Here is a 27,118-nt window from a genome sequence, read left to right as displayed (position 1 = left end):
CAAATAACTATTAGGTAATTACCTACAAGACTGCTATGCCATTGTTCAAACCACCAGATGACTTTGTACTTTGATTGTAAAACATATTAAACATACGTCCTATATAGGTTGCACTGTTTGTAGTATACCTACTCGCCTGCTATATCAACGTATTTGAGTTTACGTATTTATCTTTAATGCAATGCATTTATTATTGATTTATTGCTGAGGCGGCCTGTGAGTAACGAGTAACAAACCGCATATTCACAAAGATTTAATGGGCTGTTCCGTAAAAACACATTATATTAGCGATTTTTTTAAACGCTGAATTCGGACCATCATTTTTCTGTGCATAAGGCCGTTTTCACATTATCCGATCCGATATCGGATGTCGGAAAGATTTCAATGGAAAAAATCCAAGATGGCGCCAGTAATGTATGTGATATCGGACCGACATCCGATATCGGATCGGATAATGTGAAAACGCACTAATTCTGCACAACGCCTTTGAAAAAGATCCTCTTACACCAGCCAATTTGCAGATGCGTGTGTATTATGGGACAACGATGGGGTGCTCCATAACATTATGTTCTCGACTCGGTCCCGAGATTCGTAACAATGTAAATTAGAGGTCACCGTTTTATTAGTTACTGGGTATATTATAAATGGAAAAGTGTGTGTGTCTGTTTGTTTGTCCGTTTTTCACGGCAAAACGGAGCGACGAATTGACGTGATTTAAGTGGAGATAGTTGAAGGGATGGAGAGTGACATAGGCTACTGTTGATCTCTTTCTAACGCGAGCGAAGCCGCGGGCAAAAGCTTGGCATTTAAATTGTTTTCCTTATTGTCGTAAAATATCACTATAAGTAGGTAAACGAAATATTTCAATGAAGCAATTAGTATTATTAGTAAGTTACGAAAATATTATATCTGAATAATAAATAGGTCGCCCTCATTGCATTGTGCTTCTGCCAGTGAATAAGGAAGCCAGAGCACAACGAGGGTGTGGAGTATATTGGGATCGGTAACACGCATGTAACACCTCTGGAGTAGCAGGCGTCCATAGGATACGGAAACTGCTTAAATTAATATCACACAGGTGCATATCGTATGTTTGTTTGCTATTTACTTTGCTACCGACGTAACAATAGATAATATAATAAAAGAAAATATCATCTAAAACACAAGAGAAAATATGTATCTGATAAAATAATTCGCTTGCTGCTAAAACTTACGGATTTAATTTTTTTCAATACATGCACACATTGTCACTCCTAGATAAAAACGTAGCGGGCGAAGTACACAAGGAAATAACGATATTCTTATCAAGTTACTATTGTTACTACCGTTGTTCCAGAACAAATCTATAATTGCCACGGAAAATAACTTAAGTTGAAGATGGAAATTTTTAATTTGTATTTAGGTAGGAGTACTTTACAAACTAAATAGATACCAATCTTCGTAATAGTTTAACAGTCGCATCTGCAGAGTTGAATTTGTAGGTTCCATTCTATCCTAATATACATAACGGGCTAGAGCGCGGGGACTATAGCCCGAACCCTCTTTTGCATAAGAGGAGGCCTGTGCCCAGTGGGACGTATATAGAGTTAAAGACTGAACTATATTTCCCTCCAAATAGCATCCAGTTTTCTCAGAGTTGTAGTTAATTGTTGTTAGATTAGATAGCTGAATCTTGTGTAAAACCAAAGCCAGGGCATCTGACTATCCAAAGCGGGCCTCGGTCTCAGGATTAAACCCGTAACACACGTTGATAAGAACTACCTAATACTTAAGATATTTACGTCATGATTTTATGAACAACAACACGATGACATAGCATAGCCAATTATTCCTATAAGTAGTAATATCAATTCGCAGCTGGACCACGCTGTGTTCGTAAGATAATTATTTTTATTGTTTATGTATATCAGATATCAGAGGTCAAAAGCTAGCTACCAACAGACCTCATTTCTGTCGAGAAATTGTAATTTTATACTTATCTTCACTCGAGTTCAAAGTCCTGTTTTAGCATAATGCAATTATACACCAGGATATGCAAGAATCGATACAAAAAACGTCAAGCGGTTATCAATGTGTCACTGATTATTTTTAAACATCTTAACAGATTAAATACCTATAGGTAGGATTATATACCTACACTCGTGTGGGGAACACACCTCAACGCTTATTCATAGGGCAGGCCCCACCAGGGAATTTTTACCTCTTTACGTACCCCTAAAGAGGTAAAAATTCTAAAATGCGCTGGGTTTAAGAGAAGCGTAAATAGAACTACTTAAAATGTAAATACAATTAAACTGACCTCCACACTAAGCAGATTCCTGTCCCGTGGAGGAGATTGTTCAGGCTTAGTTGTCAATTAAAATAATATCATAACTTCTTACATATAATATAAAAAGAAATATATGTCTAACACGTGTTTGTGTCCTTACCTTCTGTTCCTTGACAGCCATTGCTTGCACATTAAGGGCGTCGTGCGCCGAACGCGAACCCCGGTCGATGAACACCGTCCCCCACATCCAGGCAGCGGTGCCAAACGGCACCAAATACTGCATAGTCCTCTTGGAGATGACCGTACAACGGGCCATCAGCGGCCACAGGACCGCCAACACTGACGGGAAAGGTATGTTAAAAATGGGATTCTTTCTCGGTATCGTATTCTTTAACATTATCAGATCTGCTCCCTCTCTATACATATATCGTGTTTTTCGAACACACAAAGCCCGTTTAAAATACTACCATATTAATTTTCTATTATTTACAATACATAAACTAATCTGTGTGCCTACGGCTGTGTATACCACCTTTCGGTTCTATGGTCTTAATAGCAATTGATGTAATATCTATCGCAGGTGTATGGTGTTTTTCAAAAAAGTTACGAATTAAAATAAACTATGTCATTCTGTTTCTTATAATGGACTTAACTATATGCCGAAGTTAACGGATTTCAATAAAAACGCGGTGCATATATATATACGAGTATATCTGTGTTGTAGGAAACAGAGGCGGGACAAAGATGGTTCCTTCAATTGATTCGGTAAGTTGTGTTCGAATGTATAGGAAATTAAAAAAAAAAAAATCCAGCAAAATTTTAATGTAGTATGGTACCTTAGGGTAAGGTGCTTTGCGCACACTAGCGTCCCCTACCGTCCCCCTGACGCTACACCCCCTTTTAGCACGAAATAGGTCCCGTTTTACGGTTTTTCTTCATTTTTCAGAAAAGTATCAGAGTTAGGGAAAAAGTGTCTATGAAAGAATTAATTCTTATTAAATTTAAGACAATAAAGGTTATATGCATTTTTTTTGTAGCACTTACCATATTCGTGCATTAGCTTGTTGAAGTTCGATATAACTCAGTACTTAATGAAATAGTCATATGTGTATTAGTGGTTTAATTTCAGAATTTTGACAAAGTTTATCAAGCTACTAGTTTTTGCCCTTCTGAAGTACCTTTTTACCAAGTTTCAAGCCTGTAGCTGGAAATAAAACTTATTCCCCATACAAACTTCAGCCAGCCTCATTTTAACTCTCTTAAAGGATAAAAATCCAAAAACGCTGAAATTAGTTTCTTTCCGTTGTAATTTTACCTTTATAGTCTTTACACGAAGTTTCAATCTCATATTCTCAAAATAAAGGTAGATCCTCATACGAATTTTTTACACCCATTTCACCCCCTTAGGGGATGAATTTTAAAAATTCCTTCCTTAGCGGGTTCGTAGACCTTATAAATAACCTACGTGTCGGATTCGGATTCTTTCACCGGTTTGGGCTTTACCTTGATTTAAGTCAGTCAGTCACTCAGGACTTTGCCTTTTATGTATGTAGATAACATGAAAATAGTGCATGATATCAAAATATATGACCTTTCTTCTTGGGAATTTCATGAGCATTATTTCTTTCATTGACAACTTTTTTCTAAAATGTATACTTTCCCCAAAAAAAAAAAAAATTTTGGGACATATTTTAGGGTAAAAGGGGGGGTTGCGTCAGGTGGGAGGGAGGGGACGCTAGTGTGCGCAAAGCACCTTACGCTAAGGTATCAAACCGCATTTATTTTTATTTGGATTTAATTTTTTTTTTCAAAAAACACAGTTTGACCGAATCAAATAGGTACGTAGGATATCTGTACTCCTATGTCAGATGTATGTGTTTTAATCAGTGACATGTATATATTCTGAGAAAAGTGCTCACCATAAAGATCAAGGCAGCTCTGGTGATTTAGTAGGACCACCGTGCCCCTCGAGTTATCAATGTTCTCCAGACCTCGCACTTCGAAACGGATGCCAAGGAGTAACCTTGCTGTCCATCTTAGAAGAGCTGCTGGAATTCTGTCAAACAAACGTTAGACAACTGTTACTAACTGGTACCTTTGGGTAGGAATTTTCAGTACATTTTGACCGAGGCAAACGACATCCTTCATGATAATTTTAATCCATACTAATATTATAAATGGGAAAGTATGTGTGCCTGTTTGTTTGTCCGTCCTTCACGGCAAAATGAATCGACGAGTTGTCGTGATTTTTAGGATTCCGTACCTCAAAAAGGAAAAACGGAACCCTTATAGGATGACTCGTGTGTCTGTCTGTCCGTCGTCACAGCCAATTTTCTCCGAAACTACCAAACCGATTAACTTGAAATTTGGCACACATATGTAAACCTGTGACCCAAAGACGGACAAGTAATTTAAATGAAGAGAATTCAATTGTAGGGGCCACTTTTGGGAGGTAAAAGTAAAGTAATTTAGGGTTTTCAAGTAATTTAAGAAAATAGGCAAAAAATTGTCCCGTCCCCCCATCCTCCGAAACAACTAAGCGTAAAATTTTCAAAAAAATACACGAGATAGTTTTCAATCTATAGATTACAGGAAAACCTATTAGAAATCTACAGTACAGCGTAAGTCGGACTTAAAAGAAAAAAAATCAAATTACGAATTTCACTCACTGCCGCTGCAAGGAGTTACCAAATCTCTTGAAATTGTGTGAGCGCGTTTGAATATTACATATAAACTCATTTATGTTTCGTTTTGTTCAAAATATCGATTATTCGCAAAAATTACTTAAGTTCCTACTAAAAAAGAGGCGCTTAAACCCTTCTTGTAGTGTACGGAACCCTTGCAACGCGAGTACAACTCACACTTGGCCGGTTTTTTAAGTGGAGATAGTTGAAGGGACGGAGAGTGACATAGGCTACTTTTTGTCTCTATCTAACGCGAGCGAAGCCGCGGGCAAAAGCTAGTTAAAATATAAAAGAAAAAATAGACGTAATTGAATCTCAATAGTTAGAAAACAAAAGCTCGTAAGGTACAGCGGGGGAAATCTCGACTGGGGGGGCCATTATAACTAATAATCCATGTTTTCCATTATTACACTATGATGCTGAGTTCTATTACATGTCTCCACTGAACACGCCTACCATATATAACCGGTGGACACCCTATTTTATAATCCAAATATTGTAAAACATGAAAAAAAATAGACCAGTTACATTTGTCCCCCAGTCGAGGTTTACCCCGCTGTACCTTATACAAAAACTTTGAGTAAACTAAATTTCTATCATATAAATAGGTACCCGAGGTAAAATGGGCCGCGTATTTTCTGATTGTTGGTTTTACATAAGTAATATTTCAACTTAACACCAAAAGGAATTAGAAAATGGAATTATAAAATAAAATTGATAGTTTTTGAAATTGGGTGAATCAACTTTTTCTTGCTTTTTGCAAGAATTACCCTTACTTATTATTAGGTCTACTTTTGTGATTTTTAACCTTACCATCGTGAATAAAGATCCTTATTTCACGTATACCAATTAGGGAAAAATTTAAAAACGATTAATTTTTAATTAAAACAATATGTGACCCAGTGGAAGAGACACTTTTTTCATACAAAAGTGAGGGCCAGCTATGTCCACTGGGTCACTGCTCGAAACAAAGTTATAAAATAGGAAATCCTATAATTACATGTTGTATTGCGTAGCTAATATATTTGTCTTTAATATAATAAGTATACATTAATTAGACTAAATCCCAATTAAATTTTCTGACCACATGTAGTCGAAGTATGCGAAATTTTGCTGGCAAAGAAAAGTTGATTCACCCAATTATGTCCGTAGGACCGCTGTAAATACAATGATTTTGAATTCATACAGACTTACGCATTGCATAATAGTGGTTTAATTTTAAGTACGTAGATACGTCAATTCTAATTAACACAAGTCGAATTATATTCTATTGATAATAAATAGAATAGGGATAGTCAGAGTGCGCTACGAGTCCTTGTATAGATTACTCATATGAGAGATAATTTCGACCTCAGCAGCTATGACCTGCACATAATTGCCTGCCTAGGTGGCCGAGCGGAAACAGGCATCTGCCGCGATTGCAGAGTACGCTGGTTCGATTCCAGCCTCAGACACTGGAGACCTTGGTCACTTTTTCTTTCATATGTGTAATTTATTTCCGTTTTAAAGTAGATACCTAGATGTGTTATGGGTATTACTGGTTACTTACAAAGCATTTTTCGGGTTGAACGGTCTAAACAGCATTAGAGGCAATGGAGCTGTCGAAAATATAACCGCAGCGACCACAAATATAACAAACTGCAAAAATAAAACAAATATTACAACTTAAAAATATTTCCTAAAGTTCCTCATTGCGTCGACTGATGATCTAAGCCGAGTTTTATAGAATGTGCTAAAAACTTTTCTAAGAGTGTAATATCCCACTATTCTACTCAAATTATCATTTCCCAGTCAACATTTCTTGGAAGGGAAGTCGGTTTTGATAGGGCTTAATTTAATAAATGATTGAAGCAATAAGTTTTATAGTAGTATGGTAAGATAGCTTACATTTTACATATAAATGCGTATGATAAACTTTGAAATAAACTATTCTACAGATAATAGTACAGATCGTGCCTATTTAAACTGTTTGGGTACAAAAGTACCCAAACGCAGGGCACGTATGGCTTATGAAACATTTCTATCCGATCCCCAGTAATGATTGTACTTATGAATCATACTATATTTAACAGAGCAAAGCGTAGAGCAAACATGAGGTAAGCGCCGGACACACCCGCAGGAAGTAAAGCACTTCGCAGATTAACGTGTGTGTACCTACTTCTCATAAACCAGGTACACACAGCAGGTGGTCTGACACAAGGAAGAATATCAAATCCATGGCCGAAGTTTAAGTAGTTCTCGAGATAATTGGATTTGTGACAGACAGACAGACAGATAGACGGACCGACCCAACGAGACTCCCGCCATAAGGGTTCCTTTGTGGTATTACGGGACGCTGATAATGTTGATTATTGTTATCCATGGATTACGTCAGACCAATTTTTTAAGTTCTTAATGCCATTTTGATTAAAAAAGAGATTACATAAATTCACGAGAATCTGTTGAAAATTACTACCTAGAGGATCTGTATACAACTTAGACAAATGACCAAGCCAAGCAAGCCCAATACTTCGGTAGATTATTTAAAAAAAATATGATGATTAATGATGTGATGATGTGATCCTGTTATCCGTCATTAGGGCTCTCAGAAAAATCTTCCCTTTTCACGATCCTGAGCGACTAATTCAGGCTTCCAGTCTAGTCAACTTGCGCCAGCCACCTTCTCCACTAATCTCCTAAACATGATACAAGGCCGTCGTTGCCGGCAGTTGCTTAAAAAAAGGAAATTAGGTACCTTAATATAATATCTGGCGATGGCGCTCGTTGTGAACAAGATTATCAGCAGCGCCATCACGCACCCCAACACAACGTTAAACGCCGACATCTTTCGGCGGTGTTGGTGCTTCTCTCTGAAACAAACAAAACACACTATAAAGCCGGGTACTCACTAGCGAGCCGTAACCGTAATAAGTAACGAGGTTCTAGTGTGTAGGGTGGTTGTGGTGACAGTGGATAGAGTGTACACAGTGGATCATCGCTAGATTTGAGAGATATGAATATGTTGTAGAGGCTATATCTCTGTCACACGACAAGCTACAGTTTAGGCTCGTGACGTCGCCGGATCCAATTCCCCTAGCAATATCTACACTTTTGCAAGCTGTAGGTAAGTGTCACCATATAATATCTCCTTTTCACATCACCTAGGGGGACCAAAGCGGCACTTTTTTGTTCAAGGACATTATGTTGCCAGAATAAAATATAACGTATCGAAAAGATTGTTACTCACATTTTAATAATTGATTACAACTTTGTTGTACATTTTCAAATCGATTATGTGCATACTTGGTATAACAATAATTTATTAATAGGTGATGTGAAAAGCAATTTTAAGTATGTCACATGGCAGCAAAATAATTCCACCTTGGGCGACCCTCACTACGCTTCAAGATTCTATTATATACAATCTACTGTTGCATTTGTAGTTAAAAATATAAAAATTAAGTATTAAAAACACTGTAACGAGACGATTACGGTATTGAGTAACGCATTCTAAAACGCCAAAGAAACCTTGTGTGGCTTAGGAACTAAGGAGTTATCGGTCGCTGAATCCGGATTAAAGTTCGCTGTGTTATTTATTTGCATGATAAGTGCTGATTATTCGACTCAGTTAATCCTTTTTAACTTGTTTTGCATCTTTGCGTAACTCATCATCGGGGAAAAATGATTAGATAGTAATTTATTGAACTTTGGCACGCGGATATTAGTAACCCAGATTATACTGAGAGATAAACAGTCCAGAGTATAATATGATTTATAATTTGCGATTACGATTCTAACAGTGTGCATACAAAGGTAAAATATAAAACATGAAAAAGAATACAAAAAGATCAGGTGGGGCTCAAACTGCCGCTGTCATGGCCGTAGAGGGGAACCGCTAGACTAAATTATTATTATTCTCCAGACAACAATGTATACCTATAGAATTTTAAGCATTTTTATTATTTTTAACCGCCGCCCCAAATCTCAAGGAAGGGGGTTTTCAATTCGTCTGTATTTTTTTTAATGTTTATTATTCGATATCTCCCTCATTACTGGACCGATTTTGAAATTATTATTTTTGATTGAATGTACAATTATTCTTTTTGATTGAATATACAAATTGGTATTGGAATATAAAATCAAAACCCAGTTCTGAAGCTGGGATCCTGGAGAAATCGAGGGAACTCCTCAAATGTTAAAGGCATACATATAGTGGTTTTTGAGTTTTTATAAGAACAGCATGCGGTTACGTCCAGAACAGTGACATTTGGTGCAGAGGAACCCCTGATGATGATCAGGACGGAACTCCTCAAATCTGAACGGCACACTTATAGTGACTTTGGTATTTTTATAAGAACAGCATGCAGTTACGTCCAGAACAGTGACATTTGGTGCAGAGGAACCTCTGATGATGATCAGGACGGAACTCCTCAAATCTGAACGGCACACTTATAGTGACTTTGGTATTTTTATAAGAACAACATGCATTTTCATTCAGAACAGTGACATTTGGTGCAGTGGAACTGCTGCTGATGATCAGGAAGGAACTCCTCAACGACGCATAGCTCATCTTCTTTACATTGAAAATAGTTACAAAAATATACACATAAAAAATATACATTTCTATATAATCCAACATTCCCAAGTTTCTTTCATCAGAACCCAAAGGCGGCGGTTTTTTTTTTCTTAAAAAGTATTACTTACAATTACATAAAACGGAGGTGTTTATTGTCTACACTGATATATTCGGTAGGTAAGTCTCCGTAACTTATATTCGATGCATCTCGCTCGAAATTTAATAAATCTAGTGTTCTTTACATATCCCGCACCTTTTTTTGGTCTTCCCTGTTTGGCCTAAAGGTTGACTGGCAGAGTATGCCATGTAGCATTAAGTCCGCATTTTGTAACTGTGTATTTTTACAGTGAAATAAAGTTTAAATAAATCACATACGAAGACTTTAAATAATATACCGCCAAAAGGCACCTTGGCCCGTGGGACGTGACAATATGAAGTAAATATTAACACCGTCAGTGAATCATTGGTATCTTGAAAAAAAAAAACATTATCAAATATGCCAAATAACCACACACTAACTTCTAATTTACAACATCGATAAATACCTACACATACATGTAAGATAGGGTTTAACCTAATAACATATAATAAATTTCACATGATAAACGGAGGAAACTGTCAGCAGGTTTTTCACCGCCGCCCTTAAATCTCAAGAAAGGTGGTTCTCAACTGGTCTGTATTTTTTTTTATGTTTGTTCCACGATATCTCCGCCGTTACTGGACCGATTTTCAAAAAAAATTTTTTGATTGAATGTATATGTATACAGATTGGTCCCATTTTTATCAGAACCCAGTTCTGATGATGGGATCCTGGAGAAATCGAGGGAACTCCTCAAATCTGAAGGGCACACATCACACATATGGTGATTTTTGTGTTTTTAAAGGAACAGCATGCATTTACGTCCGGAACAGTGACATTTGGTGCAGTAGAACTGCTGATGATGGTCAGAACGGAACTCCTCAAATCTGAACGGCACACTTATAGTGATTTTGGTATTTTTATAAGAACAGCATGCACTTAAAGTAAAATCCATAAACCTACGGACCAAATTGACAAGTAAGTGTGAACGAATGTTGCCACAGTTTGGCCAGTGTCGTTCTTATCGGTATTTAAATTATGATTACATCGTAGATTTAAGGTGTACCCAGACGGGACAATGAAATTGGCAATTTGATCGGCTAATCAATATACCAACTTTTTCTGTGATTTCGACAGATCAAAAGGTCTGTAGACCGCTAATTAGAGATATTTTTTTTATTTCGAAGCAGCAATAATATTATTCGAAAATTATATAGATATTTATGACATACTTGCCATAGCGTGACAGATAATTGATTATCGTCGGACATGGTATTTTACTTTTTACCTACAGGCTCGGAAACCTTTTTATGTTTTAAAACTAGTGGGTAAAAATGCGTGGCATCCATCCACTACCTCGAAGATACATAGAACAAACCAAAATGTGTACCTCTTATTTGAAACTAATATACTTATTCTTGATTTAAACTTGTCTGTTGTATGTACTTTACAACTTGTCGATATATTGTTATCGACATTTACCCTTCCCTATTTTAATTTTGCTGTTCCTGGTATCATTTTACCTGTCAGTCATTTGTCAATTTAGTCCGTGGGATTATGAATTTTACTTTACGTCCAGAACAGTGACATTTGGTGCAGTGGAACTGCTGATGCAAATCAGAACGGAACTCCTCAAATCTAAACGGCACACTTATAGTGACTTCGGTATTTTTATAAGAACAGCACGCACTTACGTCCAGAACAGTGACATTTGGTGCAGTGGAACTGCTGATGATGATCAGATCGGAACTCCTCAAATCTGAACGGCACACTTATAGTGACTTTCGTATTTTTATAGGAACAGCATGCATTTAAGTTCAGAACAGTCACATTTATTTGTTAGGAGTTTTGTTCTCTTTGTTACTATGCTTACATATTGAGTTTTCAAATTTTGTCAAGCTCGATTTCTTATAATCGGATATCGGATTCATGAGGAATTAAGGAAACTCTTCAAATCTTAACGGTATACGTATATTCATTTGTGTTTCCATCAAATATTATAAATAATCAAAGATTTATATTAAAAGCAGTTTTAAAATATACGTCCACATTTCTACATAATCCAACATTCGCAAGTACCTTTCACCAGAACCCCAAAAGCGGCGGTTTTTTTTTCTTAAAAATTATGTAATGTAAGATGGACGGTGTCAAGCAATTTTTACAAAAAAACGTGGACGGAAAAGGCGTGGAAAACGACCGAGATAAGTAACCAATATTAGATTTGTGGCACTTAGGTACTTAGTAATAATTAGTGTCAAAATAACATACCGAAACTGACACTAGCAGGTATACGTCTGACCAAAAAGAGTAGAAATTAAAAAGTGGCAACATTGTAGGGTCCCCCCACATCTAGCGTCTCGCGAGCGTAGCGTCGGGCCAACTGTATGGCAATTGGCAAAGCCTGACGCTGCGTCGGCGCGACGTCGACGCGACGTCTTTTTTCATACAGTCGGCCCGACGCACGCTACGCTCGCGAGACGCTAGATGTGGGGGGACCGGGATACCCCCATTTGCCAGAATTTCATTTGCCATAATTTTATTTGCCACCCTATTCAACAATCATAATATTGTTTCTCATAACATCTTATGCCATAATCATTGTTTACTATATTAATCAAGTGCCAGAAACTTTGTTTCCCATGAAGTCAGTTTCCATAATGTCATTTGTCAGAATCATCGACATCAGTAATTACCACATTCCATACCATCATTTGTCATCCAAATTAGCGACCAGAAAAGTCAATTTCCATAATGTGATTTGGCAGAATCATTTTCATTTTCATTTTCATTTCATTTTCATTTTTCATTTCATAGGTTAGGTTAGAACTGTGACCCCCTGGAAAATAAAACTGCTATCAGAAAGTAGGTTAGGTTAGGTTAGAACTGTGACCCCCTGGAAAATGAAACTGCTATCAGAAAGTAGGTTAGGTTAGGTTAGAACTGCGACCCCCTGGAAAATGAAACTGCTATCAGAAAGTAGGTTAGGTTAGGTTAGAACTGTGACTGAAGGTTCTCGTGGTGAGGGTATTCTTCGATGCCCCTTTACTGGCGGATAATCTATATATCTTATGTCGAGGCTTAACAGCCGTTTGCTGGGGGGCATGGTAGCGTACAGCTGTATTTCCCATGTCCTCCAATACAGCACCGAGGTGTAAGACGGGGGGGTTGTTTAGTGGGTAAACTTGGGTAAAGGAGTCCCACATAACCACTCGGGTTCATCCCCGTACCCGAGTGGTATGCGTAACAGCATTTTTCCCCTCCGAGAAAAAAAAAAAGTTAGAACTGTGACCCCCTGGAAAATGAAACTGCTTGAAAAGTAGGTTAGGTTAGGTTAGAACTGTGACCCCCTGGAAAATGAAACTGCTATCAGAAAGTAGGTTAGGTAATAATATGGGCAACAATTAATATGGCAATAATTGCTTATGGCGTTTGAATATTATATTAAACCATATTATTGCACTTAATAATATGGCTAACAAATAGTATGGCATTGTATGATTATGGAAGGTAATGTTCGGATAAACAACCAGTATGTCATACAATTTTTATGGTAAACAAATCATTCGGGCAAATGAAATTCAGGCAAGTTAGATTCGGGCATATGAATATTATGTTAAATGACTGTCGGGCAAACAATAGACAACCGGGGGGACCCGTAGTGTCATCCCTTTCAAATCAATATGTGTGAGAAAACGATGACGAGACGACACTACGATGTTGCCACTTTTAATTTCTACTCTTTTTGGTCAGACTGTATGCGACGTGCGATGCATTCGTTACGCTGGTGTGGAAATGTAAATCATTGGTATGCAGCTTCTGTATTCGTTACTGCAGGTTTACGGGTATCCTTGCAAATGAAGGTGAAGGTCATAACTGTCATAAGTCTGCGATGTCTGCACTCTGCATCATAAGTTCATAACACAACATGTTTTTCAAAGGTAGTAGGTAATCACTATTATCAGATAAGACAACAATATGTCGTGTAAATTCAGCAGGGTTAGCACATGTAACACAGAGTATGTCGCCGCGACTACCCGTTCTTATGTCATTGATACAGTGAAGAAGACGTGTGATCTATCTCACTGCGACATACTCTCGCGGCAATCATGTGCTAGGCCTACTGATGCAAGTTAGGTACTTAAAATTATAGTATACCTACCTACCTACCATACAACTCGATTCCCAACGGGTTCCCTAAAATTATCTAATATCTGTAGAAGTCCATACAAAACAGATTCCGAAAACCCCCCGGCTTTACCAACGAAAATTTTCACGCCCCGCCACTGCTACCTACGTATGCCATAACAGGCGCCATCTTGGATTTTTTCCATTGAAATCCTTCCGACATCCGATTTCTGGATCGGATAAAGTGAAAACGCACTATGTCACATCAATTGCATTTTACCTACTAAGTAACTTACTTACAGTGATCTGTGACCGAACAGGCGAACAAGTACAAAGTACAAACTCCTCGATGACACATCCATTCGGTCCGGTCCAAGCTGCGCGAGGCGAGGACGATGCTAATTGCTAATATTTACACAGGACAGGGCAAATACACACCGCCGAGGGTTAGTTCCCCTGAGTGACTTTACTAAGAGCCCTAAAAGGGGTCAGTGTTGACATTTTAAAAAAACTTCGTTAAATATGCCTAAGTTGTTTGTTATGTGACGTGCACGGACGTGTATTTTTTTATACTACGTCGGTGGCAAACAAGTATACGGTCCGCCTGATGGAAAGAGGTCACCGTAACCTGCAACTCAAGGAGTGTCACATGCTCGTTGCCAACCCGTTAGAAATTGCACTCCTTGTTAAATGTTATTTATTTATATAGGTATTTCAGAGAGACCATCAAACCCGGCATCGGGATAAAAACATCAGTTCTTAGCTCAGTCAGTACTTTGCTCGGGTATTAAAAAAGTGCACGTGCAACAACAACTTTGCCCCCTTGTAAAACAAATAACTATTACCATGTTCTACCCTACCTCGTGACCTCGAGATGTTTTGCCTCTCCCAGCAAAGTTTTTTAATAAATACTACATCCGATATCGGATCGGATAATGTGAAAACGCACTAGGTATCTAGTTAATCTCCATAATAGGGAACTTGACTGTAGTTAAAATAAAATATTTTATACTATGCACGAAATAAAGCATCAGATAACTTAAAGAAAAACATAGACAGAAGTTATTTTTAAATTCAATTTCTATTTTATAAGTCAGGTAGAAATATATAAATTAACTGAGTTGACCGTGACGTCACTCAATTCGATTTCATATAAATTCCATATTAGCAGGTCGTTTAAATTCGTTTTGACAGTTCATAAAAAGAAACTGATTTGACTAGGAGGCAAGTAGCCCATTGGTCGAACTCATTCATACCTTTTGAATTTGCCTCACTGTCCAATTTCGTTGAAACTAATTTAAACATAGGTAAGTAACCCATTATTTATGACCAGTAAGTAATTATTATTATGTTTTGCAGGAAGTTGATGGCTATACAGAAATAGTTTGCTATTGTATTATTGTAAATACTTATTTCGCAATTAGGTAGGTCCATATAATTCGTGCGCTGTTATTTGCTTATAATAACGAATAATGATGTTCGTTCTATTTCTCAAAGCAAAGATTAGCCACCTGAAATTTTTGAAAACAGCCATGAAATGTTTTAAAAATACCCGGAAGATTTGACGACCGGTCTGGCTCAGTCGGTAGTGACCCTGCCTGCTGAGCCGCGGTCCTGGGTTCGAATCCCGGTAAGGGCATTTATTTGTGTGATGAGCACAGATATTTGTTCCTGAGTCATGGATGTTTTCTATGTATATAAGTATGTATTTATCTATTTAAGTATGTATATCGTCGCTTAGCACCCATAGTACAAGCTTTGTTTAGGCACTGGTCCCACCGCGAGCTAGTAAGCTATCGGCTATAAAAACGAACAAAAGATAAGCACTCCCGTGTAAATAAAAGAGACACGGCGATGTTTATTGTTACTCGCCCAGCGGTGAGCTATATCGCCGTGTCTCTTTTATTTGCACGGGAGTGCTTATCTTTTGTTTGTTTTTATAGCCGATAGCTCATAGCTTAGTAGCTCGCGGTGGGACCACTGCCTTAGTGTGGGGCTAAGTTGATCTGTGTAAGGTGTCCCCAATATTTATTTATTTATTTAAATGTAGGAGTTTATTATAAAATTAGTATTTTAATTTTGTGACAATAATGTGGAAAATATTACCCATATATTAATGAACTGCTGTTACAGGCAATAGATAGGTAGGGACCATAATTCGAGAAACTTATTGAAATGTTTACTACCCTACCTTACATTGCTACTACTATAGGTAAGTAATGAATTTCTGTATCAGCTAATTATCACCAAAGATATGCGGAGTCATGAACCGGAATGACATAGGTACTGATTAAGGTGGGTAGCCTGAACTTTGACCATGTACATAATAAGGCGAATAAAAAACCTATATCCGCAACGATTGGGCTAATCAGAGTGATATCGAGTACGACATGGGAAAATAGGTAAGTTTTAGTTTGGGAGCGCTGTGCACTTTCTCCGTACAATGCAAGGCTAGTTTCCTATACTTAAAATAAAATATTTTATGCAAGGCACGAAATAAAGCACCACATAATTAGAAGAAAAATATGGACAGTAGTTATTTTTCTATTTTTTCTGCAAAGGTATTGTGGATATTTTTCATTCTAGTTGTGGTTGTAGGACTAAGTCCGTTTTCACATTATCCGATCCGATATCGGATGTCGGAAGGATTTCAAAGGAAAAAATCAAAGATGGCGGCGTAAATATATGGGATATCGGTCCGACATCCGATATCGGATCGGATAATGTGAAAACGCACTAAGGCTAATTCAATATTAGGTACTCAAAGGTTGTCTGGAAGAATCTTTTTGTACTGCTGCTACGTTATGACTGACAAAATAATGGTTATTGTTGTTAAATTTTAAGTACAGTGGGGCAAATCTCGACTGGGGGTCAATTGTAACTAATCCATTTTTTCCATTATTACACTATGTTGTTGAGTTCTACATGTATCCACTGAATACGCCTACCATATATAACCGGTGGACATTCTATTTAATAATGCCAACATTGTAAAACATGGAAAAAATGGACCAGTTACATTTGCCCCCCAGTCGAGATTTGCCCCGCTGTACCTTACATCAAGCTGAAGTTAGGTAATACGATATCGACAAAATAAAATTTAGTTAAACAAGTTTTTAAGATCGATTAACAAAAGTTACTATGCACTTTAACACTAGGCCTTGACTCAAAAAAAATGTTTGTTCATTGTTTCACTCAGTGATATCTTATCTCTCGTATCCAACGATACTCGCACAGCAGAATAGTATCTAAATATTGTTAACAATAACAATATTTAGATAACTTGACTTGACTTGACTGAATTGAAGAAAATAAGTCTTATTCATACATAATGTGTTTACATTGGAGAATAGCAACATTATCCACTTAGTTATGTAAAGATTATCCGTGAGCTTGCTATGTTCGCATCATGAGCATGCAACTGCAACAAGATTATTCTAGACGTCATTCTACTTAAATGAAGTAGCGGACCAGGTGCCCTCCCTCTTTCCATTTCTGCACCAATGCTATTCGACACCGAGCAACTTACTTTTTAATGGGACCACCATTTCGTCGCAGGTTGGTGGTTGGTCGCGGGACGTTTCTCGAGGCATCATGCTATCAATGATGCAATCCGCCGGGCTTTGGTGTCGGCCAACGTTCCTTGCGTTTTGGAACCTCCAGGGTTGTGCCGCACGGATGGAAGGAGGCCTGACGGTCTGACATTGGTTCCATGGCAGAAGGGTCGGTGTCTCTTATGGGACGCGACGTGCGGCGCGTCAGCACGTTTGCGCCGTCCCACTTGAACCTTACGGTTAGGTCTGCAGGGTCAGCCGCGGAGTATGCGGCCAAAATGAAGCATGCCAAATACTCTGCCCTGGTACCAATGTACGACTTTGTGCCAGTCGCAGTCGAAACTGCGGGACCTTGGGCTCTGGAGGCGAAGGAGTTTATAAGGGATTTGGGCCGGCGGCTAAGGGACAAGGGATGTGACCCTCGGTCCGGATCGTACCTGGTCCAACAGATCTCATTGGCTATTCAGCGTGGTAACGCTGCCGGTGTGATGGGGACATTTGAACCAGGTACGATTCGGGACGGTTTCATTTAGCTTAAAGTTATTATTTTATATATGACGAACATGCGCGGATCCAGGGGGGGGGTCATGGGGGTCATGACCCCCCCCTGGAGCCTAGGCTGGCCATACAAATAGACCACGTGACCCCCCGGGGGGGCCTGGGCCTTTACCACGTGACCCCCCCCTGGGCACGAAGCTGGATCCGCGCTTGATGACGAAGCCTGTTGCGGATATCATCATTGGTTTGTTTGACGAAGCATGTTGTTGATTTGAATTTGTGGCCACCTAACGAAGCCTGCGTTGCGGATGAATTTTCGCATGGGAGTAGTGTTAAGTACTGTTTTATTTTAAGGTTGGAAGTGTAATTTTTGTACATATATTCGTGTTTGACCCTAATAAATTTATATATTAGAACGTTAATGTAGGTATGTATAATAAGTAGGTTGGTAAGTCGTGCGTTAGTAGCGTCTGTTTTGAGATATGGGGCAATACTATACCTAGGTATACTGATTAGCAAAATGCTTCAAAATGTCAAAAAAGATTAGTTATGTCCTAAGATAATTTACTTTAATTTAAGTATTGGAATATTCAATGTCAAAAAAGATTCGTTATGTCCTAAGATAATTTACTTTTCTCAAACATGGTATGAAATATTGATGTTATGTGCCTTATAATTGGCAGCGAAGTATGACGTTGCAGGTGCGGCTAGGACGATTGATAGATAATGGAATTTCATACAAACCTTGCAGGCCAAGGCCGGCAAAGTCCTCTTTTTTAATTTCCAAACACAGATAATTGTGACATAACATCCAGGTATTTAGCCAATTAAAAAAAAAACTATAAGGGGCTTTATAGACGTGCCGACTGCAACTGGTACGGGTCCTAGGCAATATTTGATTTTGGGTGCGTTTTCATACAAAAAAAAAATTTTTCGTTTTTTTTTGAATTTTTTTTAACTTTTTGTTTTTTTATAAGCGTATACGGGATACCAAAGGGGAACGAAAATTCGATTATTTTTGCGCTACGACGCACCGTTTAGGAGATACAGCCATCCAAAGTTACTATTTTCAGTAGACTTTATTTATTTCATACCATGTTTGAGAAAAGCACTATACATACCTCGGCGGGAAATGGGGTTGCCGGCCGAAGACATATAGACCGGCCGAGCGAAGCGAGGCCGGATAGGTCTGGTTGTCCCGGCCTCTGTAGTAATGTACTATTAATTCGGATATAAACAATCGGAATATCGAGTATCTTAATAGTCAATTTGAAATTATATTATATTATTATCTCAGTCAATGTGAAATTCTAGATATATGAGTAATATTTACGTTATCGATCATCACGAATGATCTCTGAACTTTCCACGTGACTCGGCGAGAGCGCGAAGATAAAATGATATTGAACTGACCTCACACTGAATGTGTGCTTTGTTCGTGAACTAAAAGCGATCAGAACGCATAGCGTGGAAAATAAGAGGGTGCGCCCACGGACGACTTTTCGAAGCGACTTTTTTGTCGCGATCATGGGCTAGTATGAAAGTACGCACACGAAGCGACGCAACTTTTCATACAAATACGTATTACGTATTTAAAGTCGCCGCAAATAAAAAGTCGCCGGCAACAGTTGCTCCCGTGCGCGCTCTCTAAGTGCGGTACACACGAAATTTAGTTCTTCCCCCACCCGGTCCGACCGGACTGGGACCGGTCTGGCTCAGTCGGTAGTGACCCTGCCTGCTAAGCCGCGGTCCTGGGTTCGAATCCCGGTAAGGGCATTTATTTGTGTGATGAGCACAGATATTTGTTCCTGAGTCATGGATGTTTTCTGTGTATATACGTATGTATTTTATCTATTTAAGTATGTATATCGTCGCTTAGCACTCATAGTACAACTATTGCTTAGTTTGGGGCTAAGTTGATCTGTGTAAGGTGTCCCCAATATTTATTTATTTATTTTAAAGTTAGCTCTCACCTCACCCTCCCTCCGTTACAGCGATATAATAAATGGAAAACCCCTAAACGCAGATACTGATGGAATTCATGGACTGCACCTCCACTGCAACTTGCATACAACCACAGAAAGTACAGCTTTACAGCAGGCTCACTCCTCTGATGTTCACAAAATGCCACCATTCTAAATTCTTCCCTACATTAACAAACAGCCGCTCGCGAGCAGCCGACATTGAATTCTATTACGCCGAGCGAAGGACCGCCGGCATGTACTCGTAGTAAGGCGTTAGAATCGCGGAGTATACTTCAGTTTAATACATACATGATCAATATGCAATACAGAATATAATTATAAGCACACTACAGACTATATAATTATATACTAGTCTGTAGTGTGTGTGTAGTGTACTTAAGGACTGTATCGTTAAGTATAAGGACAAAACAAACCTCGTCTAAATGTTGACATGTGCATAATTTTGTATTATTATGTTCCGAGAGTATGATCTTAAGGTATTGATAAGTACTATTTGATATAAGAAGGTCTGATATTTTTTTTATTTTAGGGACTTTATGGTACTTTCATTAAGGTCTAGCAAATAAATTTCGGACAACCCCTATCTGGCTTAATTTGAGAATATTTCAATGACTCTTTGTACGATTTCAACAAGCAAAGGTTAATAAGCTGCCAAAATATATTCTTTAAGAGTCCTCTTCATGGTTTTTCCAATTGGGTACTTGTAGAATAAATGCGGCGAATTTATATAATTAAAAAAAACGCAATTTTGAGCAACGTTCCGGATTGCCGTAAATTTTTGATGCTAGCAGGATGAGAGAAACAAATAAAAAAATTAGCCATAGGCCAAAGTCTAATTGACATTCATGGTGTTTGAACAGTGCTTAAACCAGATCGATATAAACAATGTATGATAGTCAAATTCGACATCAAAGTCGGAGTTAGAGTAAGCACCATGCCACATTCTCTAAATGGCCGCCATACACAGATCCTGAACTATATTTTTTTTAAATAACAGTGGCTAGACTATGTCCAGATATTCTGCTTTGTGGATCATGTGTTGTTGAGGTTCGCACCATACAATTTTTTTTCGCAATCGTATCGTCTTTTACGCACTTTGTGAATTTTCTAGTAGCATTTGTCCGGAATCGTAATTGGTACTCGGGAGGATTATTATTTATTATTTATTTAATTATTATAATAAAAGGTAACAATGGTATAAAATATACAGTGCTCCACAAAACTAAGTTATAAGTTTGACTGTGGAGTCAAGAAATCAAATAATTCTAAGGTTAACAATCAGATATCATCAAAATTCACATTTGAGAAACATTAAAATAAGAAAAACATAAATGCAGGAAGACGATCCCTTATAGAGTTTCTAAGAGATACTTTTTTAGCCGTCTTTTGAAGGTATTTTTGTTTTGTTCCTGTGTTATGTCACTTGGTAATGAGTTCAGTAAGTAGGGTATGCGTTTTTTAAGTGTCCTATCACCGTAGTAATTCGACACTCTAGGAACTACATATTTGCCTGCTGATACGGCTCTGGTGTTATGGCTATGGTTAACTTGATTGAGTCAATACTGTCTAAACCATATGCTTTACGTCGAGTTATATTAAAATATAATAGCAAATAAATACGGCTACTCAAAGTTGTCTTCATACTTAACGATACAGTCTTTATACTACGTCAAACAAGCATTTATTACGGTCTGCCGTCTGCCTGATTGCCGGAAAGCGGTCACCGTAATCAGTAATCACTTTGCAAATGCACTATAATTATTACATAAGCATTTTTTGTTGTAGATAACTATAGTGTATTTATTTCGCAGTAATTCGCAAAAAGAGTTCAAATTGCAAGACCGGCAAGTATTAGACTTGTATATATAATGTTACAAAACAAATTTTTCATTGACTAGGTAAAATAAGTTGTTTATTTTTAATTTAAGCAAAATTTAGATCTGTTGGTACAGTCAGCAATATATAGCGTAGGTACCTACGTAAACAAACTCATATGCACAGTTTACGTTTTCCCCATTTCTCAACAGATGACTATGTAATCTATGTGTATCTACATATTGAGATTATTGAGTAATAAAAACCGACCAACAGCTTGTCGGGCCACGCTCAGTGTAGGGTTCCGTAGTTTCCGTATTTTTTTCAAAAACTACTGAACCTATCAAGTTCAAAACCATTTTCCTAGAAAGTCTTTATAAAGTTCTACTTTTGTGATTTTTTTAATATTTTTTAACATATGGTTCAAAAGTTAGAGGGGGGGACACACTTTTTTTTTCCTTTAGGAGCGATTATTTCCGAAAATATTAATCATCATCCTCCTTGCCTTATCCCGGCATTTGCCACAGCTCATGGGAGCCTGGGGTCCGCTTTGACAACTAATCCCAAGATTTGGCGTAGGCACTAGTTTTATGAAAGCAACTGCCATCTGACCTTCCAACCCGGAGGGTAACTAGGCATTATTGGGATTACTTAGTCAGGTTTTCTCACGATGTTTTCCTCCGAAAATATTATCAAAAAAGATTTTAGTAAACCCTTATTTATTTTTATACACCTATCCAACAATATATCACACGTTGGGGTTGGAATGAAAAAAAAATCTGTCCCCACTTTACATGTAGGAGGGGTACCCTAACAAAACATTTTTTTCCACTTTTTATTTTACTACTTTGTCGGTGTGATTGATATACATATTGATACCAAATTTCAGCTTTCTAGTGCTAACGGTCATTGAGATTATCCGCGGACGGACGGACGGACAGACGGACGGACAGACAGACATGGCGAAACTATAAGGGTTCCTAGTTGACTACGGAACCCTAAAAACGATACCTACTATAAAGTATTATGTCGAAGAGGAACAAACAACAAACAACTACCTACCCGATTTGAATAAACACGGTTGGCTAGTAATTAAATGCAAATATAGGTAATGCAATTAGAATAGAATAGAAGCTGGTTTGTTGTAATTAAATAACACGGTATTAGATCGAACTACAGTAGATACAGTCACCGGCAACAAAACGCTGCATATTATTGACAATATTAAAGGGCGCCGCTTTTTATATTTAAAAAAAAAATCATTACTGACTCTCTTTCTCGAACTAATCTTAGGATTATAAATTGATAGATATCAATATCATACACGAAAGAAAAAACGACAATGCCCACTGGTGACCGAGCCGGGAATCTAACCCGAGTCCATCATAGGATCTTGGGGTTTCGGGGATCATCGGACTCCATGTAATCCATGACCATATTCATTTTCATTAATTACCTTGTAGGTACCTAATTAAGGGTAACACGTAACAAGCATAAAATAAAACATTATTTACTATTTAAAAGAAACAGTAGATAAGGTATAGCGGGGCAATTCTCGACTGGGGGACAAATGCAACTGGTCCATTTTTTCCATGTTTTACAATGTTTGCATTATTCAATAGAGTGTCCACCGATTATACATATATGGTAGGCGTGTTCAGTGGATACATGTAGAACTCAACATCATATCATAGTGTAATAATCAGATATCGGACGGATTTGCGACATTCTTAGTGACGTACGTCATTTTAATGACTTTTAGTATGAGATGACGCACAAAAATCCGATCTCTGGTAATAATGGAATAAATGGATCAGTTACAATTGCCCCCCGTTCGAAATTTGTCCCGCTGCTACCTTACCTAATTTATTTTCATAACTCATAACACCACTAATTAACAGTAAAATAGAATATTAGTCGCCTTGAGTTAGTAAGATATGCTAGATACGCTTCGTGGATTAAGATAAATAGTAACTTAACTTAGATAGTATTTTTAATAAGTCTTTTTTCAAACAATTACTTGCGTGTAAATAACTCCTAAATATATTTGTGCTGAAAGAAGAGTTCGTTATTTTTTTTTCAAAGTGAGTTATACCTACTTCATTCGGGTACAATACAATGTCGAAAATCACATGTCCGAAGTACGAAATTCCGAAAGACATGATATCGAAACTCAAAATTGCTAATGTACGAAATTCCTAAAGATGCATGTCCTACTACACTTTTAATCGACCGATCTCATTTTCGAAATTCAATATTCCTTTGTCCAAAATGCCTTACACCAATACTTCGAAAGTCGATATATCTAGTTCTTAAAATTGCTACTTTCTAAAATCCTAATGATTATTTTTCGAAGAGAATTACCATATCTACTTCATGTTTAGTGTAGGAACTTGTAGGGTTCGGTAATAGTTTCCCATAAGACATTACAAGCTTAGAATGAACTTGAAAATCTTTATAAAGATGTATTTTCAATATGATTCAACAGACTTCTTGGACATACGACAAACATTTTTCGAAATTTCGTAATTAAGTAATAAATTTCAAACTTAGGTCAACTAAACGTAGGAAAAATGTCGATAGTATTTTCGTACATTAGCAGTATTGTCCTTTGGACGTTCTAAAAATATGCCAATTAACCATAGGACATGCATCTGTGGGAATTTCGTACAATAGCAATTTTGATTTTCGATATCATGTCTTTCGGAATTTCGTACTTCGAACATTTGATTTTCGACATTGTGGTACGTACCCCTTCATTCAAATATATTTTAAAATTACTTTTTTGGGAATCAAACCGACTTCAATGTGAAAAAAACATGCCTATTTTATGATGCCAGTTGAAAGAATGGAATGTGTCATAGTCTTGGAACATGCCTATACACACATAGGTACATTATCTAAACTATAACTACTATAAGAAAGTATTCCCTGTATTATTTAATTACCTAAATATGTATTTATGAGATTCCGTTCATTCACCTTTACTTGTGTTCGTTACTTCTCTCTAAATTGTACCCTCATATAATAGTCAATGTTATATTAAAGTGTAGGTACAGTCACCGGCATAAAGAAGTGATGCGCGGGTAGCATGGTCGCGCGATAGACGATAAAATATCAGGCCGTCCCTATCGCACTATTAGTAAGTACGATAGGGACGGCCAGATGTTTTATCATTTATCGCGCGACCATAATTGCCTGCATGATTTCTGTACCTTGTCGCTTTTAATTGTTTAACAATTTCGTATGACATTTCAAACAAGACGTTAATATGACAAGGTACAGAAATCATCACATATTTATGCCGGTGACTGTACAATAACATTTACACAGTTTACAGAGACGTTATCTTCAAATAACGAAGTAGGTATACTTCCTTAGGAAGAATTGACATTGTCTTAGGTCACTTATGCGCGGGTCAGATCTAAGGTTGCTGTCATAAAAGACTTAGGTAAGTACCTAAATGAATAAAAAATATACAATGATAACGACTCGTCACCTAACGAGCATGTCTTTTTTTATGTGCGCACAGTTTTATGGAGAAAACTTTTTAATGACTAGGTACGTAGGTATGAAATTACTCTCAAACAATTATCCTCTGTAAAATAACAATGGGTAACTATTTAATTAATATGAAATAGTTACGAAATAGGTAACTCTATATTTTTGCTCTGTTTATGCCATTGAGTCTTACTACCTAACTAAGAAACATTAAGTACCTACAAATTTGTGAACACAATAAAATCAGCAGTCATGTTAAATAACCAAAAATTTAATGAAATGGATTAAATTAAAACTACTAACCTGTACAAACTGAAATCCTTTTTCCGTCAAAGAACAAATAATAAACTAATAACGTGACGTGTGGACGCGCATTTGTTTCGACCACGGTGGCTCAGCTTATCGCGTCTACTAAAAACAACAGTCAGCGACTGACTGACTGACTGTTGACTGATTGTGGCCGCTCGTCGTAACTCTCATACCTAATCGCTGGCTATCGGGTCATTCTCAAGAAAATTCGCCCATATATCTATACACGGTGTGCGAGAAACCTCGGAGAATTTTAACCACGCACTTATAAGGCCAAATTATGGAATCAATGGTAGAGTTTAAGTAAATTTCGCGATTAAATAAAAGTTTTAATATTTTTGGATATGTTTATTTAGAAACCTGGCAGTTTACTTTTACTTCTACCTATTCGTTTAGCAAATTATTATACTCGTTACTTATATGTAGATAGACTAGATACCTACCTATCAACTTTGATTGATTCAGACTTCGCTTTATTACGGCATCTTCGCCACCGAAAAGCTGTTTTTAGGATCCGTACGATAGAGGAAAAAATCGTTACAGGAGGGCGATTTTTGAATCTCGCATACGGGATTTTGTCACTAAAATACCGGTTGAAAACAGTGACTTGCCTATTATTTTCAGTGACAATTTTCTGAATTCGAACGCGTGAGACTCAAAAATCAGCCCGCAGAGTCATAGCTTTATTGGTCATCCGTTTATTATGACCCTATCTCCGGAGCGAGTGGAAGTATCAAATTGAAATTAAAACCATACACACCTCTACTCAGGTCCACAGACCCTCAGAAAAATTAAACTTCTACGTTAACACATAAAAATATATTTATGCCTTAATAAACTTTTTACACTCTAAAGGGAATCAAAATGAATATGTAGGGTAGCTTACGTCAACCTACATAAAATATTAAATTATTGTTTTTTTTTTAGTTATAAATATTAGTAATAAATAAAAATATGTAAAGCTTTAAATTATTTTAAATGAAAAATAAAGAAAAACTTACTAACTATTAGGTACACGTTACACCAATTGGATCCGGCTTTAGAAATACCCTCACGTGTGAAAAACTATGCATAGGTGGTGAAAAGATTTATACATATAAGTGTCCATTAAGTGTCTACCTATGTCAATAGGTAGAATTAACACAAAAAAAAAATTATTATAGCATCAACATCGATAAAATTATAATGCTGTAGTTATGCGAGTTATTCAAGAAAAAAAAGATAGTCGTTTGCAACCCACTTTTTTAACCGACTTCTTTACCCAGAAGGAGGAGGTTCTGTATTCGGTTTCATGTTTTTTTTACGTAAGTTCAACGATTACCTACACCGAAACCCGTAGTCCGATTTGAATAATTATTTGGTTATCCCATATTAATCTGAGGCTTTTCTGACGATGGGATCAATGAAGAGCTGAAAGAACTCAATTATAAAGGCACGTATGGTGATTTTGGTCTTTCGGTAAGTAATAATACTAATAATCAAGGCGTAGGGATGTGACGACCCCATCGCCCATTGGTTTTACCAGTACAATCAGTCAACGCAGGGCAGCTTGTGGCGAGCTGTTGGGGAACAGCGACCCCACGTACCCGAGTGCTCCTGGGGAGTCCTGTTACCCGTAAGGCGGGTGGGTGGGACAGTACTCTCTACCTCTGGCTTGCCTTGGCTGGCCGTCCAGAGTGGAGTCGTTAGGGCTACATGCCCCAGGGGTGGAAGTGAAAACTTGCATAAGACGCGAGTTGGTGCA

At 37.5% G+C, this 27,118-nt stretch overlaps 1 protein-coding gene across 2 annotated transcripts in view; it reads right to left on the bottom strand.

Annotated features, from left to right (window-relative positions):
- Positions 1-25,516, bottom strand: part of LOC125240691 (1-acyl-sn-glycerol-3-phosphate acyltransferase alpha-like) — a 41,263-nt gene extending 15,747 nt beyond the window's left edge. Inside the window, exons 1-6 of one of the 2 annotated variants that reach the window (XM_048148707.1) lie at positions 25,369-25,491; positions 18,886-18,969; positions 7,688-7,802; positions 6,503-6,591; positions 4,189-4,325; positions 2,430-2,608 (exon numbers count right to left, since the gene is read on the bottom strand). In XM_048148707.1, the coding sequence (XP_048004664.1) occupies positions 2,430-2,608; positions 4,189-4,325; positions 6,503-6,591; positions 7,688-7,777 (495 nt within the window). In that variant the 5' untranslated portion in view covers positions 7,778-7,802; positions 18,886-18,969; positions 25,369-25,491. Of the gene's footprint in view, positions 1-2,429; positions 2,609-4,188; positions 4,326-6,502; positions 6,592-7,687; positions 7,803-18,885; positions 18,970-25,368 lie in introns of both variants that reach the window. The other variant, XM_048148706.1, reaches the window with a different exon arrangement.
- Positions 25,517-27,118: the final 1,602 nt, after the last annotated feature.

This window comes from Leguminivora glycinivorella, chromosome Z (genome assembly GCF_023078275.1).
Source record: "Leguminivora glycinivorella isolate SPB_JAAS2020 chromosome Z, LegGlyc_1.1, whole genome shotgun sequence".
NCBI lineage: Eukaryota > Metazoa > Arthropoda > Insecta > Lepidoptera > Tortricidae > Leguminivora > Leguminivora glycinivorella.
This window is presented reverse-complemented; position numbering and strand designations above follow the sequence as displayed.